At 33.9% G+C, this 15,316-nt stretch overlaps 1 protein-coding gene across 2 annotated transcripts in view; it reads left to right on the forward strand.

Annotated features, from left to right (window-relative positions):
• SHOC1 (shortage in chiasmata 1) overlaps window positions 1–15,316 on the forward strand; it is an 84,551-nt gene that overhangs the window by 67,155 nt on the left and 2,080 nt on the right. For both annotated transcript variants that reach the window (XM_027105219.1, XM_027105218.1), the window contains 6 exons: window positions 743–854; window positions 2,126–2,247; window positions 6,361–6,454; window positions 10,400–10,531; window positions 12,776–12,925; window positions 13,579–14,542. In XM_027105219.1, the coding sequence (XP_026961020.1) occupies window positions 743–854; window positions 2,126–2,247; window positions 6,361–6,454; window positions 10,400–10,531; window positions 12,776–12,925; window positions 13,579–14,542 (1,574 nt within the window). The remainder of the gene's footprint in view (window positions 1–742; window positions 855–2,125; window positions 2,248–6,360; window positions 6,455–10,399; window positions 10,532–12,775; window positions 12,926–13,578; window positions 14,543–15,316) is intronic.

Raw genomic sequence — 15,316 nt, forward strand, 5'->3', positions numbered from 1 at the left:
AACATCATACCAACACGGAGCATTTTTAAATGATCTAAAACACTATCATAGCATACAAGTTGTCACAGGAAGGTTAGACATTGGGCTATATATCAAGGAAGGATAATTATGCTGTGACCTTCATTAAAATGCAGATCTATTTTCCATACTTTTGTTTTTATATCTTAAGGCTGTGGGGCATTCACAGAAAACTGTGAGCTTATAAAAGATAGTTTAAAACTAGGCAACTTTTCAGGAGAAAAAAGAAAATTCTGATAAATGCAGAATGTTTTAGTCTCATAACACAATGTTTTAATTTCATGAATTATTACTTACAGAACCAGAATAAATTGGTCAAGACATTTATAATAGGGGAATTCCCTGGCAGTCCAGTGGTTAGGACTCCACACTCTCACTGCCGGGGGCCCAGGTTCAGTCCCTGGTGGGGGAACTAAAATCCCACAAGCCACGTGGGTGCAGGCAAAAAAAAAAAACCCAAAAAACAAACAAGCAAAAGAAAGACATTTATAATAGTATCATGTACAGTAATATTTAGCAAAATACCTAAGGCAACACATATCTCAACTAATTTGTCATAAACGGAATAATTCATAATTTCATTCCTCAAATTTCTTAAGTAGAATAAATTGAGGTATGAAACTTGAACAGTAGTTCAAATAATTTAATATGCAGGAGGACAATACAGTTTTTCTTAAAGAAGTTTTCTTAGCCATCTGTCACCCCAAAATATTATATTTTACAGGTATAATATCACATTGGTGGAGAGATGCTGCAGTGAGTCATTGAAACTCTTTGGAGGTACAGAGCATTATGTAGTGGTGACAATTGATGAGGACACCACCATAATTTTGCAGGTAAAACTATACAATAAAAAATATAAATCAAATATATTAAAATACATGTGTAACCATGTAATCTATTAGCTTTAGAGAGCTTAACTATAATCTACTCATGATTTCTTCCAAAACTTTGCAAATGGGCCATAAGTGCTAAAATCATCACTGTGGAAAATGGCTATTACCAAGCTTTTTCAATGCCTTGTAATTTTTAACGTACTTTAAGAAGATAGAGCAAATATAGTATCTTTAACATTATGTATTGACCTTTTTTAAATACATTTATAGAATAATTATAGTGTTGAAAACTTTAAAAATCAAATTCTAGCCACTGTGTTTCTTAAAAGGAGGTAACATATTAATCTGTAATTGGTAATACGGGATTTCCTCTAAAGTAAGTGGGGATTGCCTATAAATTAGTCAGTTTTTAAAAAGAGAGAGAAAATCTCTTCAAAAATCCATATATTTTAGAATTAAAATGTATGAATCTCCCTGATATGTTTGCTTGATTGGAGTACAAATTACAAAGAAATTAATTTAATAGTGTGGGAGTGGAGAGCAGAAAGCAGTTTGATGGTATGGAGTATAAATTAATGGCACGTATTATGGTAAGGTAGAAGTCTGATTTGATAAGCAAATGTTAATACTATAAGAATTATATGACGGAAACAAAAAAGCTCTGTTAGAAAGATTCTTATGGAATATCGTATCTTGCATATTTAAGGTTATTAAATAAAAGTTATTTGTGGGAGGGAAATCCTGTTTGGGAAAACTGTTTTAATCCATGCTTACATAACTTACTGTTAGAATAAAATACTTCTTGAATTATTCACTCTATCAAAAATTAATATTGTTAAAGGAAAAAAAAGATTCTAGATCATTAGAAAGACATTCCTATAAGTTCATTAACTGCTGATTTTTCATCTTCCTTAAGTAAGCATGAAGTGCAGATTATCCCATGGGTTTTTGTCCTTAAGAGTAGCCAGATCCCTGTCTACAAAGAACTGCCCAGATAGGAGCACTCTGTAGACTGCTTGCTTCATGTCTAGGACTTTGGGAGATTCATGAACCCCCCTTGCTGAGTCTATCATTAACCGTTTTACAACTACTGTAGCTTTTCCTCTACTACTTCCAGTGTGACTTTAATTTTTCCATAAAATAGGAACCCATACCCATGCTTCTTCTCAAGTTATAATTTATATATCATAGATTCTAGAAATATGGCAACAATAATTTCGTAACAACTCGTCAACCTAGTGAATCTTTTTATTTTATTTATTTTCTGGTAGGACCTAGAAGAATTAAACTGTGAGAAGGCATCAGACAATATCATTATGAGACTGATGGCATTATCATTCCAGTACAGCTATTGTTGGATAATTTTATATGCCAAAAAACCATTAAACTCAGAGTAAGTAAACACGTCTCCATCCAAAGTCATATATATATCTTTTAAGTTATCCCATCTTCTTCTTCGAATAAAAGTAGGTATGTAAATTTTCCTTTTGCTCATCTAGTTTGCTTTAAGTAAGGGATTCTCAAGGTGAAGGCATGCCCATAGGAAAACAAATCGGAATTTTGGAGATGATATATTTCCCCTGGACAGTCAGTGCAAATCATGCTCCCCACCTCTACCTCACTAAGAATTGCTGCTGTGAGTGTTTCATATTTTATTAATTTTTAATTCTGGACTCGTCTGTTTAAAAATGTCATTCTTAAATCACTTCTCTCTAAAATTTTATTAGATATACCAACTAACTAGCATCTTACTATACTTTCTTTCATTGATGTGCTTAACTGAAAAATTGCCCGCCAAATCCACGCCAAGACACTGGCTCAAATTATCATTATATGTCTCTCCTTTCCCTCATTCTAAATCTTATGAACATACTGCTTTCACTTTCTCCTTTTATTCTTTGCAATCTGGCTTTTCTCTCTATCTCTATTCTGATCTCTATCTCTCAGATGTCACTCATCATTTGTGACTTTCTTATGATCATATCCAAAAATATTTTTATCTTTCACTGCTCTGAAGTATTTAAGACTATTGTCAGTGCTTTCCGCCTTGAAACTCTTCAGTTCCATGGCACTTCAATGTTTTTGATCTTCTACCTCTCTACTTCTTGTCTTTACCTCTTCTTCTTCCTTGTCCCAGTCTCTTTTTTTCTTCTATTTTGTCCATTAAAAATCTTATCCTCTCCGCTAGCTTCAGTTATCATCTTTCTGCATATAATTATTATATTTCTATCTGCAGCTGCAGTCTCTGTTTGAATTTCCTGACCTAATATCTCTAATTTTCTATATAATATTTACACTCTGATATTCCACCGGCTCTCAAAGTTAACATAGTATGAGTTCATTTTATTCTCTATTCCCTCCAAAACTGTATCTCTTCTTTTCTGCCCTTTAGCTATTTATGACCATTGCCTTTCTTTTAGTCATCAAGACTGGAAAACAAATCCTATAGATTCAACCACTGGACTTTCATCTCTCCCCTCGCTCCATTTATATTACCAACATCTTAGTTCAGTTTCTCATTATTTTATGTGGACTGTTATAACAAATGGTTTTCACACCTCCAGATGACTCTCAACATTACTCTTCATAATCTGTCATACACTCAATTAATATTCCTAAAGTCAGGCTCTTATTATTTCACTCTGATGAAACACCTTTACTGACTTCCCCGTTATTTACTGAATATATACAGACTACTCACCCTAATATTCAAAGTCTTCGGCATATAATCCTAACCTATATTTTCAGGCTTACTTTTCACTGCTTTCCATTTCAATCAAAAGTTCTGCTCATTGGCTTGCAAACATCCTCCTTGCTTTCCTACTTCTACTCTTGCTCATACAGTTCTCTTCTTCCTACGATATTCCTTCCTTCCTCCAGCTATTCCATCTGGTGAAATTGTGCCTATTTTTCAGGACCTATCTACTTTTTCTATTCAACCTTTCTTCAGTATCTCCCACTCTTGCATATAAACAGATATTTAGTTGTAACCTTTCCAACCTTCCAACTCCTTAGCTCCCTGTTTTTTCCTCATCTTTGATATTATCGTATTTTGTTTTGTATTATCATTTTGGGGCACTTGCCCTATATCAATGACCACGTTGCTTTCATATGATAGATGCTTGGTAAATACTCTTTGATTGAATGAATGAATCTTTCCAACTAAATTGCACACTAGACTTATTCACTTTTTTGATCTCTACAATACTACATTACACATACCACACACATCACAGTAGAAGTTTCAAAAATATTCTTTAGTTATTAGATAAGGTACAGGTATCTTATCTTATTTAACATTACATTATCTGTGTGATTTTTTTCCTTTATTGACTTTCTTGTTTGACTCCATTTTTGTTTATCTTACTGTACCAAGCTCTTTGTATAAAATTATTATCATGTGAGGATAAGTGTAAGTTAGAATGTAAGTATACAAACAACTTGGTTCTTATTCCTTCATCTATTAACAATAACCTCTAGTAGTCACTTAACATAGTTTTTCCTTTCTATCAGAACTGAAAAATTAAAATAATTATTCAGTTCTAACAGGGGGATGGGAAAGCTGGGACAAAGTGAGAGAGTAGCATTGACGTATATACACTACCAAATGTAAAATTGATGGCTAGTGGGAAGCTGCTGCATAGCACGGGGAGATCAGCTCGATGCTTTGTGACCACCTAGAGGGATGGGATAGGGAGGGTGGGAGGGAGGCTCAAGAGGGAGGGGATATGGGGATATATGTATACTTAAAGCTGATTCACTTTGTTGTACAACAGAAACTAACACAACATTGTAAAGCAATTATACTCCAATAAAGATACTTTTAAAAATTATTCAGGTCTAAAATCTTCATTCTGAAGATTAATAAAGGCTGTAAAGCATTTTAAGCTTTATCAAGAACTTGGAAGTATTCTGGATAAATAATTGATGTGAAATTTTTTAAAGTTGTTTTTAGATTGGTATCCACCTAGAGGTGCAATTGAAGTACAAGAGATAATAATAGGAGATTTACACTTATTTTTATCCAGATGTTCATGAAAAAAATTAATTATGTAACACTCTGAGATTGTTTTGTGTTCAGGATAGAATTATCATTTATTCACAATAATATATTATTATAAAATGTAATTCTTTTCAGACTTCTAGGTATCTTGGTTTCATGTTTTTAGATCATTGGAACATTTTTAAAGTATCTTAATCAACTGACCAAATGAGGAGAATTGAAAATACAAAATAAAATTTTTTAATTACTTTAGTAGTTCATGCCATTAGTTCCTGTTTGAGGAAATGTGTCAGGAGTCCCCAAGACAACCCCAAGTTGATGATTTGTTAGGAGTATTCACAGCGCTGAAAATATTCTTGTACTCAAAGCAAATTCAGCAAAGGGAGAAAGGGCATGGATCAAAGTCCAGAGGAAACTAGGAGGAAGCTTCCAAGAGTCCTCTACTAGGAGAGTCACACAGAACATGCTTAACTTCCCCAGCAACGAGTTGTGATAACGTTTGTAAAATGTTGTCTACCAGGGAAACTCGCCAGACACTCAGTGCCCAGGGCTTTTATTAAGAGCTAGTCACGAATCAAAACTCTAGATTCCAAAAAGAAAGCAGGTGTTCAATAGAAACCATATCGTTTGAACAAACAGTTTAAGCACAGTGTGTCTCTCTTATCAGCCACTCTTTTGAAAAGAGCTTACCTGAGAAAGAAGCCAACAGAGGAAAGAAGAGCAAAGAGATTAAGAGAGCCATTGTCTCAATGACATTGTTTGAGTCCCTGGGTCCAAAAATGTCTTCTCCTGGACCCCTTAGTAATATAAGCCAATAAATTTCTTTTTCGTTGCTTGGAGTACTTAAAGTGGATAAAGATAGTAGGAATATCCACCCACAGCTCAAGTCACATCTGATGTGCTTAATAACTATAGACAGGGAAATAGCAGTGTTTTTTAAAATTACTGAGATATAACTGAGTTATAAGATTGTGTAAGTTCGAGGAGTACACTCTGTTGATTTGATACATTTATATATTGTAATATAATTACCACCTTAGTGTTAGTTAACACCTCTATCATGTCATATAATGATCATTTAAAAGAGTGTTTTTTCTAACAGTTCAGGGAAAAGACCCAGGGAGGATTCTAGTTATCCTGGCTCTGGTCATATGTTCATATCTGAACCTGATACCTTAGCCAGGTAGTTGGCTAGGCTTCAGTCACATAGCCATCCCTGGGGCTAGTAAGGGGATGAATTAAACTTTTCTACACACACACACACACACACACACACACACACACACACTCAGCATCTCCTAGATTTAACGGTACTATTGAAGAATGGCAGTGGAACTGTTCTTACAAAAGAGTGCTGAGTGGACAAAAAAAATGAGTCTGCCACACAAGCACTGTTTTAGCCAGGTTATTCTAAAAACTTTATAAAACGTGAAAAATAAAATGAATTTTAATAAGTATAGTCAGACATCAAATGAGTAGAATATAATAATATAATTTTTTTAGGTACTATCTTACAGAAAAGACACTTCATCACCTAGCTTTGATTTATGCAGCTTTGGTTTCATCTGGGCTAAAATCAGAAGAACTGGATGTAAAGGTATTCTTTTTCTATATGTTTGTTTGTATTTTTCATAAGCCAAAATTTATGAAATCTGAAACTCAACTGCCCAGTGAGAAGAAACATTAAATGGGTAAACTAAAAAACACTTAAAAGCCATATAAAGAACAGTTTCAAATTAACAAATATTCTTTCCACTTAAATTTCTGCTCTAAAAGCCTTTAATGAATTTAAATTCATATTTTATCTCTTCATTACTACTTAGATTTTTTGAAACAGGTCAGGATATGAATAAAAATAAATATCCCTTGATCAAAAATGTTCACTTATGAGAGACATACTGTTTTTATCTGCTGTAAAATGGAAATCTTATGACATATGAATACAGCAATATCTTGGTGATCTCTAATCAGTCTCCTTTCTTGGCTTTTTTTCAATGTCCCACTCTGAAGTTTATGTATTTCCCCAAAATTCAGGGCTCAGTCCTCTACTATTATCACTTTATATTCTTTCCTTAATAAACTCAGACATTCCCACAAATTTAGCTTTCATTTTTAAGAAAATCCTTAAAATTTTTCTAACTTTTCTTAAGGTCTGCACCTATATTCTAGAATTCTTCTGGAAATCCCCACATGAATATCCCACAGGTACCTCAAATTCTGCATATCCAAAATACAACTTCTCATCCTCCCCCAAACTTGATGTTGACCTAAAACAAATAGACTGCCAGTTATTTCTGCAGCAAAAATGGGTTTATATGGGATCAACAAAGAATTGCAACTCAGGGCCTGCAACCATGGCAAGCCATATGCAAGTCTGGGCACAATAAGGTGAGGTGAAATCTTTTAAAGAGGGGAAAAGGAAGTTGGGAGGGTTATATAGTAAACAAAGAGTCCATTGGAGGAGTTGAGAGTTTCATTGGCTGAGTTGTGACAGCCTCTTCTTGGCTGAGCTCTTGCTAGGAAAGAAGAGGAAGTCTTTCTTCCTATTGAATTGTACTATCATGGTAGGGCATGAGAGCTCCTCCTGCTGGTCTCCCAACTCTATTTTAATTAAGGTTTCTGTTAGTTTTTTACACCTACTTTATGGCATCACTATTCTAATCTAATCAGTAGCTAAATCTTCCTTTTAACTCTGCAGTGTCTCTAGAGTATGCCTCTCTTTTCTACTCCCATTGCTATTTCCCTAAATTCAGGCCTTCACCTCTCACTTGGCATTCTAAGGTAACTTTCTAATTAAGCTCTTTACTTCTACTCTTTTCCCACTCCCGTGCATCATGTATATTGACACCAATTACATTTCTGAAATACAGCTGTGAATATTTCACTCCCTAGACTGTAAGCATAAAAGAAAGGGAACATGCTTTTCATTTTTGTCTTCCTAGCACCAAGCACAGAGCCTACGTAGTAGCCTCTTGATAAATATTTGTTGTTGAATTGAATTTTTGTGCTCAAAAGACCTTCTGTAGCTTCCTACTTCATCAAAATAGAGTTAACCTCAGGTGGATTCAAACTCCTCTATGATTTGACCCCTAGTAGTCCTTCCTTTAACATCATTCTACTCACCATTTCCTGAATATGCCCCCACCTCTCAGCCATCTGATTCTGTCCTGTCTTCCCCCAGAAATACTATTCCCCATCCCCTTACTGCCAGTCTTCATAGTTCTGACTTTTTCTACCCAGCTCAAATACCACCTCCTTTAAAAAATTTGCACCAGTTATACTCTCTCAAGATGAATCTCTCCTCCCATCCTCCTAATAATGCTTTATACCTTTATTATAATATGAGGTGTTTGTTCATATATCCTCCACCCTGGATGGTGAGAACTAGGCCCTTTTCTTTGTAAAAGCTATAACATCTAACACAGTGTTTTGTACACAGTAAAAATATTCAACAAACATCTACTAAACAGAATTCAGTGAAAGCAGAACCTGTTAAGAAAATCAACAAATGATCTATTTGAAATAGAATCCAGATAATTTTGATCCTGTGATGCATGTTAAACATAGAAGTAAAATTCTTAGAAAAGTTATCTAAATAAGTATAAATTTGTCTCATTTATTCATTCAAGTGAGGTTTTACCACTTAATCAGCCTCTTTTCTCTTCAGCTAATAGAAAGCAGTCATATACAAAATATGCTTTAGAAAATCATTTTAAAAATCTATACATGGGGTATCTGATACCAGAAAGTTACCCTATTCAGGTACAGTGACATGATCCACAGAGGACATGTTCCAAAAAAGGCATTTGGAGATGAAATAGGAGGTACTGCTCAGGCACAATCCATTCCAAATGAAATGGAATGGATTGTTTGTTCCCACCTGGATCTAACTACTCCAAAAGCTTTTCAAGTTCACATGATAATCTTAAAAGTATGTCCACTTTTCCATGGAATTTGAGAAACAAGATGATTAATTTGCTCTAATTCTTGTATCAATGTATCACCAATACTCAAGTCTCCCATTCTCCTAACTTGATGACCTTATGACATTAAAGGGGGTTCCCTAGACTCGTATTATTTTAGAATACATTTAGTAATATGGCTTTTGGCCTCTTAGGCCAAAAAAATCCATCAGGTTGGATTATTTTTTTATTTCCAAGCATCTGGAGAGCCTAGCCATAAAGGGAATATTAAGAAATTTAAGTACATTTTCTTAAACTAAAAGAAAATACAGCTAGTAGTGTCATGCCATATTTTACTTTAATATAAAAAAAATTCTATAAATTTCTTATGAATTCTCTTTGCAGAAAAATGCTTAGATACACACATATGCAAATTTTTGAAAACAATGTTAGCAGGGGTTCTTGAATCTCCCAAAGTCTAGCCATGAGCTCCAGAATTCTTACCCTTAAGTTAAGGTAATATTCATTACTATTATAAAATTATGCTCTTTAAAATAAAATTTATATTTAAATAAAAGTCTCAAATCTTCTCAAAACGTCCAAAACTTTTAATAAAATAAATTTGGAATCAAACAGTGTATTTCTGTGTACTCTATATATTTCATATAAAAAGAAAATCCTTCTTTAGCATGCATATACCCCCAGGTATATGCTAGCAGTTTCGTATTTGTTATTCTTGTGGAAGAAAAAAATGTCATAATTATTTTGTGAGGTTTGTACAGTCTTTGTTTCTTAAATTTCCACTACAGGACAGAATATTCATATTTTTAAGATGTGATTGTTTAGGGCAGTGTTCTCTATCCACATTAAACTGCTAACCCATGAACTATCTTTCCTTCAACCAAAGCCAAAAGACGAAGAATAAGATAAAAATAGAAATGAAAGGGGAAGGAAAAGGCTGGCATTGCAGAAGAGGGAAGGGCATGGAGGAAAACACAAGAGAGAGACAGGAAGTAGGACATATTAAGAAATTCTTTTTAGAGTTAAGTTTAACACACACATCACACATTTTTGTCAGGGGTATCTTACCATCAAATAAGCCAAGATTGGATGAACAATTCCAAGAATACTCTAAATCAGAACATATTCTTCTTTTTGAATACAGCATCAAATTAATCTGTAAATATCCTTATTTTTCAACTTTGTTTTTGAAAAATCTTGCACTATTGTTTAATTCTTATTTTTATTTGAGAACTGTTAAGTTTAACCTAGAAAAAGCAAAATATTAATTATTGCTAGTGACATCCAAATTGCTTTTTTTCTAATACAGATGAAATAAAACACCAAATATGTTTAAAAGACTTTATTAATAAATGCCAAATGGAAGTGAAGAATAACAATTTAGATCCAAAAATTAGAAACTACAAGGATATCATATTTAAAGAAGGAAAGTAAATTGTTTATCCTCACAAATAAAACATCCTGGATTTCACATAGATAAATTAGTAAATTATATCTAAAATAGTGTACAAAGATTAGAATCTTCTGGGGTTTTTTTTCTCCTAATTGCAAACAATTTTTGAGTGATATATTTTGTTTCCTAGTATTTCCTATAATCTAACATAAAAAATATATTTTAGCTTCTAATTGCCCCAGGAGTGGAAGAGACTGCACTGCTAATTCGACAAATTGCTGACCACAATTTAATGACCTCGAAGAGGGATCCTCACGAATGGTTGGATAAATCCTGGCTTGAAATCTCACCATCTAAGGTTTATTTCCTAATATATAAATTAGATATTTGCAAAGCAAATATAAATACATGTACTTGAATTCTTTTTCTGGTAGCATTTTCTTGTTCTATCATGCTTGCATGAATATATGTAACAATAGCCATAATGCACAGCATTTATTTAGACAGTTTTCCAAAATTATGAGTATTTTTCAATCTCATAGAACTGTTTTTTTATAAATTTATTTACTTTTGGCTGTGTTGGGTCTTCGTTGCTGCATGTGGGCTTTCTCTAGTTGCGGCAAGCGGGGGCCACTCTTCGTTGTGTCACACAGGCTTCTCATTGCAGTGGCTTCTCTTTGTTGCAGAGCATGGGCTCTAGGCAGGCGGGGTTCAGTAGTTGTGGCTCGCAGGCTTAGTTGCTCCGTGGCATGTGGGATCTTCCCGGACCAGGGCTCGAACCCCTGTCCCCTGCATTGGCAGGCGGATTCTTCCAAGAACCTTTATTTTGTCACACTGAAATCTGATTTCAATATAATTTTCAAATGTCACAAAATAGTCTTTTCCCCCCCCCAACCATTTAAAAATGTAAAAACCGTCCTTAGCTCTTGGCCTGTTAAAAGGTAAACAGGTACATTAAAATCCTGAAGTTGATTTGAGGGCAAGCGGATTCTTAACCACTGCACTACCAGGGAAGTCCCTCATAGAACTATTTTAATGGGATCTTTTATAATGAACTTTCAAATCTAACTTATTATAAGGTGATCTAATGGCTTCAATGTCTAATATTTTTAAAATATAATTTTTCTAATTCCTACATTTCAGCATTCAAGAATAGTAGGTATATTATGAGAATAGCAAAATTCTATCATTCTGTGATTTGTCAGTAACTCAATTATATAATTGAAAGTAGAGTTATGAAATACTTATTAAATAGTTAATTTTTAGAAATTCCTTTTGTTTAAGCATAAATATTTCCAGGCTTTCATACCAACCTAGTGTTTCTGTTACCTTTATTTTCAATATATTCAAATCCTGAAGCCATGAGAAAAGAATGATGAAGATCGTTATGTACTAACTTGGAATGACCTTCAAAATATATTAAGTGAAACATGAAAGTTGCAGTGCAGAGCATGCAGTACACTACCATTTGTGTAAAACAAGGGGAAATTAATATTTATATGTATTTGTTTTTAAATGTATAAAATATCTCTGGAAGGATACCAAGAAATTATAACATTGATTATCTCTAGAGAGAACTGAGGTAATGGAGTAGGAATGGGACTTTTCACTGTATACCTTTTAGTGCCTTTTGAATTTTACCTACGGAAAAAATAAAATTATAAAACAAATAAATAAAATAGTCATATATATTAAATCACAGGACTTTTACATGCCTAACAGAACATAACACTATCAACAATATGGGTATAATTAATTATGACATATATGTATGTGCAATTTCCTTCCTACAAAGGCACGTCCAATCTACTCACGTGTCTGTCGTTTGATAAACTAAAAGAGGGTGCAAAAAGCCAGTGTAACCCAGGAAAAAAAAAAGAAAGAAATTTGGCAATAAAGATGGCTGCTACATTTCTAGACATTTATGAGATCTCTCTGAATATGTATATTTTTAGACTGTCAGGGTCAGTTCTGGTTGATAGTAATTCTTCCTGTACTTTTCACAGTAAGCCTTTCCTGAAATTATAACATCTGTTAGATATCATAAACATGGTTCATTTAACCAAACCATGATAGTATATGGTCTACAAAGGGAGAGCTAAAGAAATCTTGAGCTATATAACTAAGTACCCTAAAACAGCAGTCCCCAACCTTTCAGGCACCAGGGGCCGGTTTCGTGGAAGACGGTTTTTCCACGGACTGGGGTGGGGCGGGATGGTTCAGGCGGTAATGCGAGCGATGGGGAGCGGCAGATGAAGCTTTGCTCCGCCCTCTGCCACCTCCTGCTGTGCGGGCGGGGGGCTGGGGAACCCTGCCCTGAAAGGTAGAAGAGCTGTCATTAGATAAAACGATTGTCATTTGAAGGAAATGGACTGTAATGAGTCTCTTTGGATGAGTGATTAGACTGAATGAACTGTAAGATCCTTCCCAATTCTGGGTGTATGAATCTTTACTGACAAACAAGTTTCCTTCCTCCTGGCCATACTTTTTCCCCCAAGCATCTCAAATTGAGTGGTAGGTGCAACAACAAAAATTTTAATCTGCTGGAGTGAGTAGAGTAAGAAAAAAACACTGGCTGATTATTCCTTACACTTTTTTCTAGGAAGAAATGTACTTACTTGATTTTCCAAGTGTTAATCCATTGGTGGCTCAGCTCATGTTAAATAAAGGACCTTCACTGAACTGGATACTATTAGCAACTCTTTGTCAACTTCAGGAACTCCTACCTGAAGTTCCAGAAAAAGTGTTAAAGGTTAGCTATTTGAGATCCATATTCTTCTATGAATTTATTTCCTTTGCATTTGAGTATCTATTTTTACCATAAGGGTTTTCAAAATGAAGTTATCCAAGTTTATTTTGGACTTCACAGAGCAAAGAAATGATTTACTTAAACTAAATTTCATACAGAATTCTCATTGGTCATCAATCACATTATATATTTTAAAGCTATCTTATATAGATAATTCTGTACAGATCATTTATCACACTTCAAATCATTTTGAAGTGTTATACTGCCCACAGATATTCAATTACACACTCTATTCATATGTGTTTATATTATCTCTTCCAAATAATTCTGAAGCCCTTCTTTATAGTAGTAGCTAAAGAGAACTTTAGCCTTATCAGTAAGTTTCTTTAATTTTTATGAAGGAACTGGTATTCATGTAAATTGTATAACTAAAAATTTTATTTTAAGTGATTAGAAAATAGATGCAAATTACAATGTATTTCTTTTAATGGAGCCTAATTATGTTCTCACTACATGGATCAATATAATACCTTTGGATGGACTACTTATTTATATTTTTCTTATTTCCATTTAGATAAGTGTCATCACTTATATTTACTTGACTGATGTTTATGTTGTATTTTTATTATATTAATTAATTTTTAAAATTTTTTTAGCATTTTTGTGACATCACTTCCTTATTCAAGATTAGTCCTTCTGTAACAAAATCACCTCAAATTTCATCACCTCAGGAAAATAGGAATCAAACTAGTGCCTTTACTTCTCAGACTTCAGCTTCTGGCTCTTCAGATTCTGTCATTCAAGAACATAATGAATATTACCAATATTCAGACTTAGGAGAGACAGTGCACGAAGACACAAACGCCACTTCAAATTATAACTCTTCCCTTATGAAACTAAAAGAAATGCCATGCATTTTACCACCTGTGACTTCTTACAATCAGACCAGCTACTGGAAAGTGTCCAATTGTAACCCTAACATAATGCAGAATAATTCTTTCCTGACTAATATAGAAGCAAGGAATGTGTCTGGTAGTTCCTTTCTGAAACAGAATGATTCAGAGTCAGATGTCTTTTCTTTGGGTCTAACAGCAATGAATTGTGAAACCATGATATCACCAATTGACACTCAGAAGAGAATTACCCCTAACTTTATAAATTATCAGAAAAAGGAAACACATGAAGCAAAAGGACCTACAAATAAAGAATTGTCTGCCCCTGTCTTTTCACTAGAGAGTTCTCAATCTCCTCTTCATTGGAACTTTAAAAGAAATGTATGGCAACAACAGAATCACTCATTCAACTTACAGTATGGTGCAGAGCAGAATACATGTGACAAATGGTCCTCTCAGAAAGATAATTTATTCACTAATCAGCAAAAATGTCTATCGGATGAGTTAGAAGGCCTCATATGTGAAAGTTCAAATGCTGAGACTAAAAAGACTTTCTGGAAAGAATTACCATCCGTCCCCAGTTTGGATTTATTTTGTGCTTCTGATTCTAATGTAAATCAAAAAGAATTCAACAGTCTTTATTTCTACCAAAGAGCTGGAAAATGTTTAGGACAGAAAAGGCACTCTGTATCTTCATCTAACTCAGGAGACAAGAAATCATTAACAGGTAATACTGTCTATAGTTGATAAAACTACTCTCTAGTGTAATTTTAAAAGATAGACTCATCTCCAAGTTAAAAAAATTTTTTGTTTTAATTACTACACTTAAGAATCTTCAATAACTTTGGCATCAAAAAAATCAAAATTCTAATTATAGACTTTTAAGAAAATAAAGGCAAAGAAAATATGTCAAATTCTCATAGCTTTAGATGAACTAAGCATTTAACTTAAGAGGTTACAAGTAAAAACATGGAACAAATCTAAGTCAAGCAGAAGACTAAAATTAACAAAGATTAAATAAAGAAATTAGTGAATTAGAAAGGTAGCCTCTTTGTCAAGCAGGGATATTTAATGAGCTAACATTTATTAAGAACTTATTATATTTCCTTTATGTGGATTTAATTTTGACAATCCTATTAAATAGATACTACTATTGGCTATCTACTTTACAATTGATGTTTCTGAACATTTAGTCATATCAATTTTTTAAAAGAACAATTTTATTTTCTCACTTCTGGTAATTATACCTTTTATTTCTGTGTTATTTCTTATTGCCTTGGCCTAAGCATTTAGAACAAAATATTAAGTTCTGATGGTCATACAAAGGTGGCCTTAGTATGATGGGGAAAAAACAAAAAGAAAGGAGAAACTGGAAGCTTCAAAACTCCTCTTTTGGGCTTCCCTGGTGGCGCAGTGGTTGAGAGTCTGCCTGCCGATGCAGGGGACATGGGTTCGTGCCTTGGCCCGGGAAGATCCCACATGCCGCGGAACGGCTGGGCTC

Source organism: Aethalodelphis obliquidens, unplaced genomic scaffold (assembly GCF_003676395.1).
Source record: "Aethalodelphis obliquidens isolate GAN/ISIS:26980383/991018 unplaced genomic scaffold, ASM367639v1 scaffold7, whole genome shotgun sequence".
Taxonomy (NCBI): domain Eukaryota; kingdom Metazoa; phylum Chordata; class Mammalia; order Artiodactyla; family Delphinidae; genus Aethalodelphis; species Aethalodelphis obliquidens.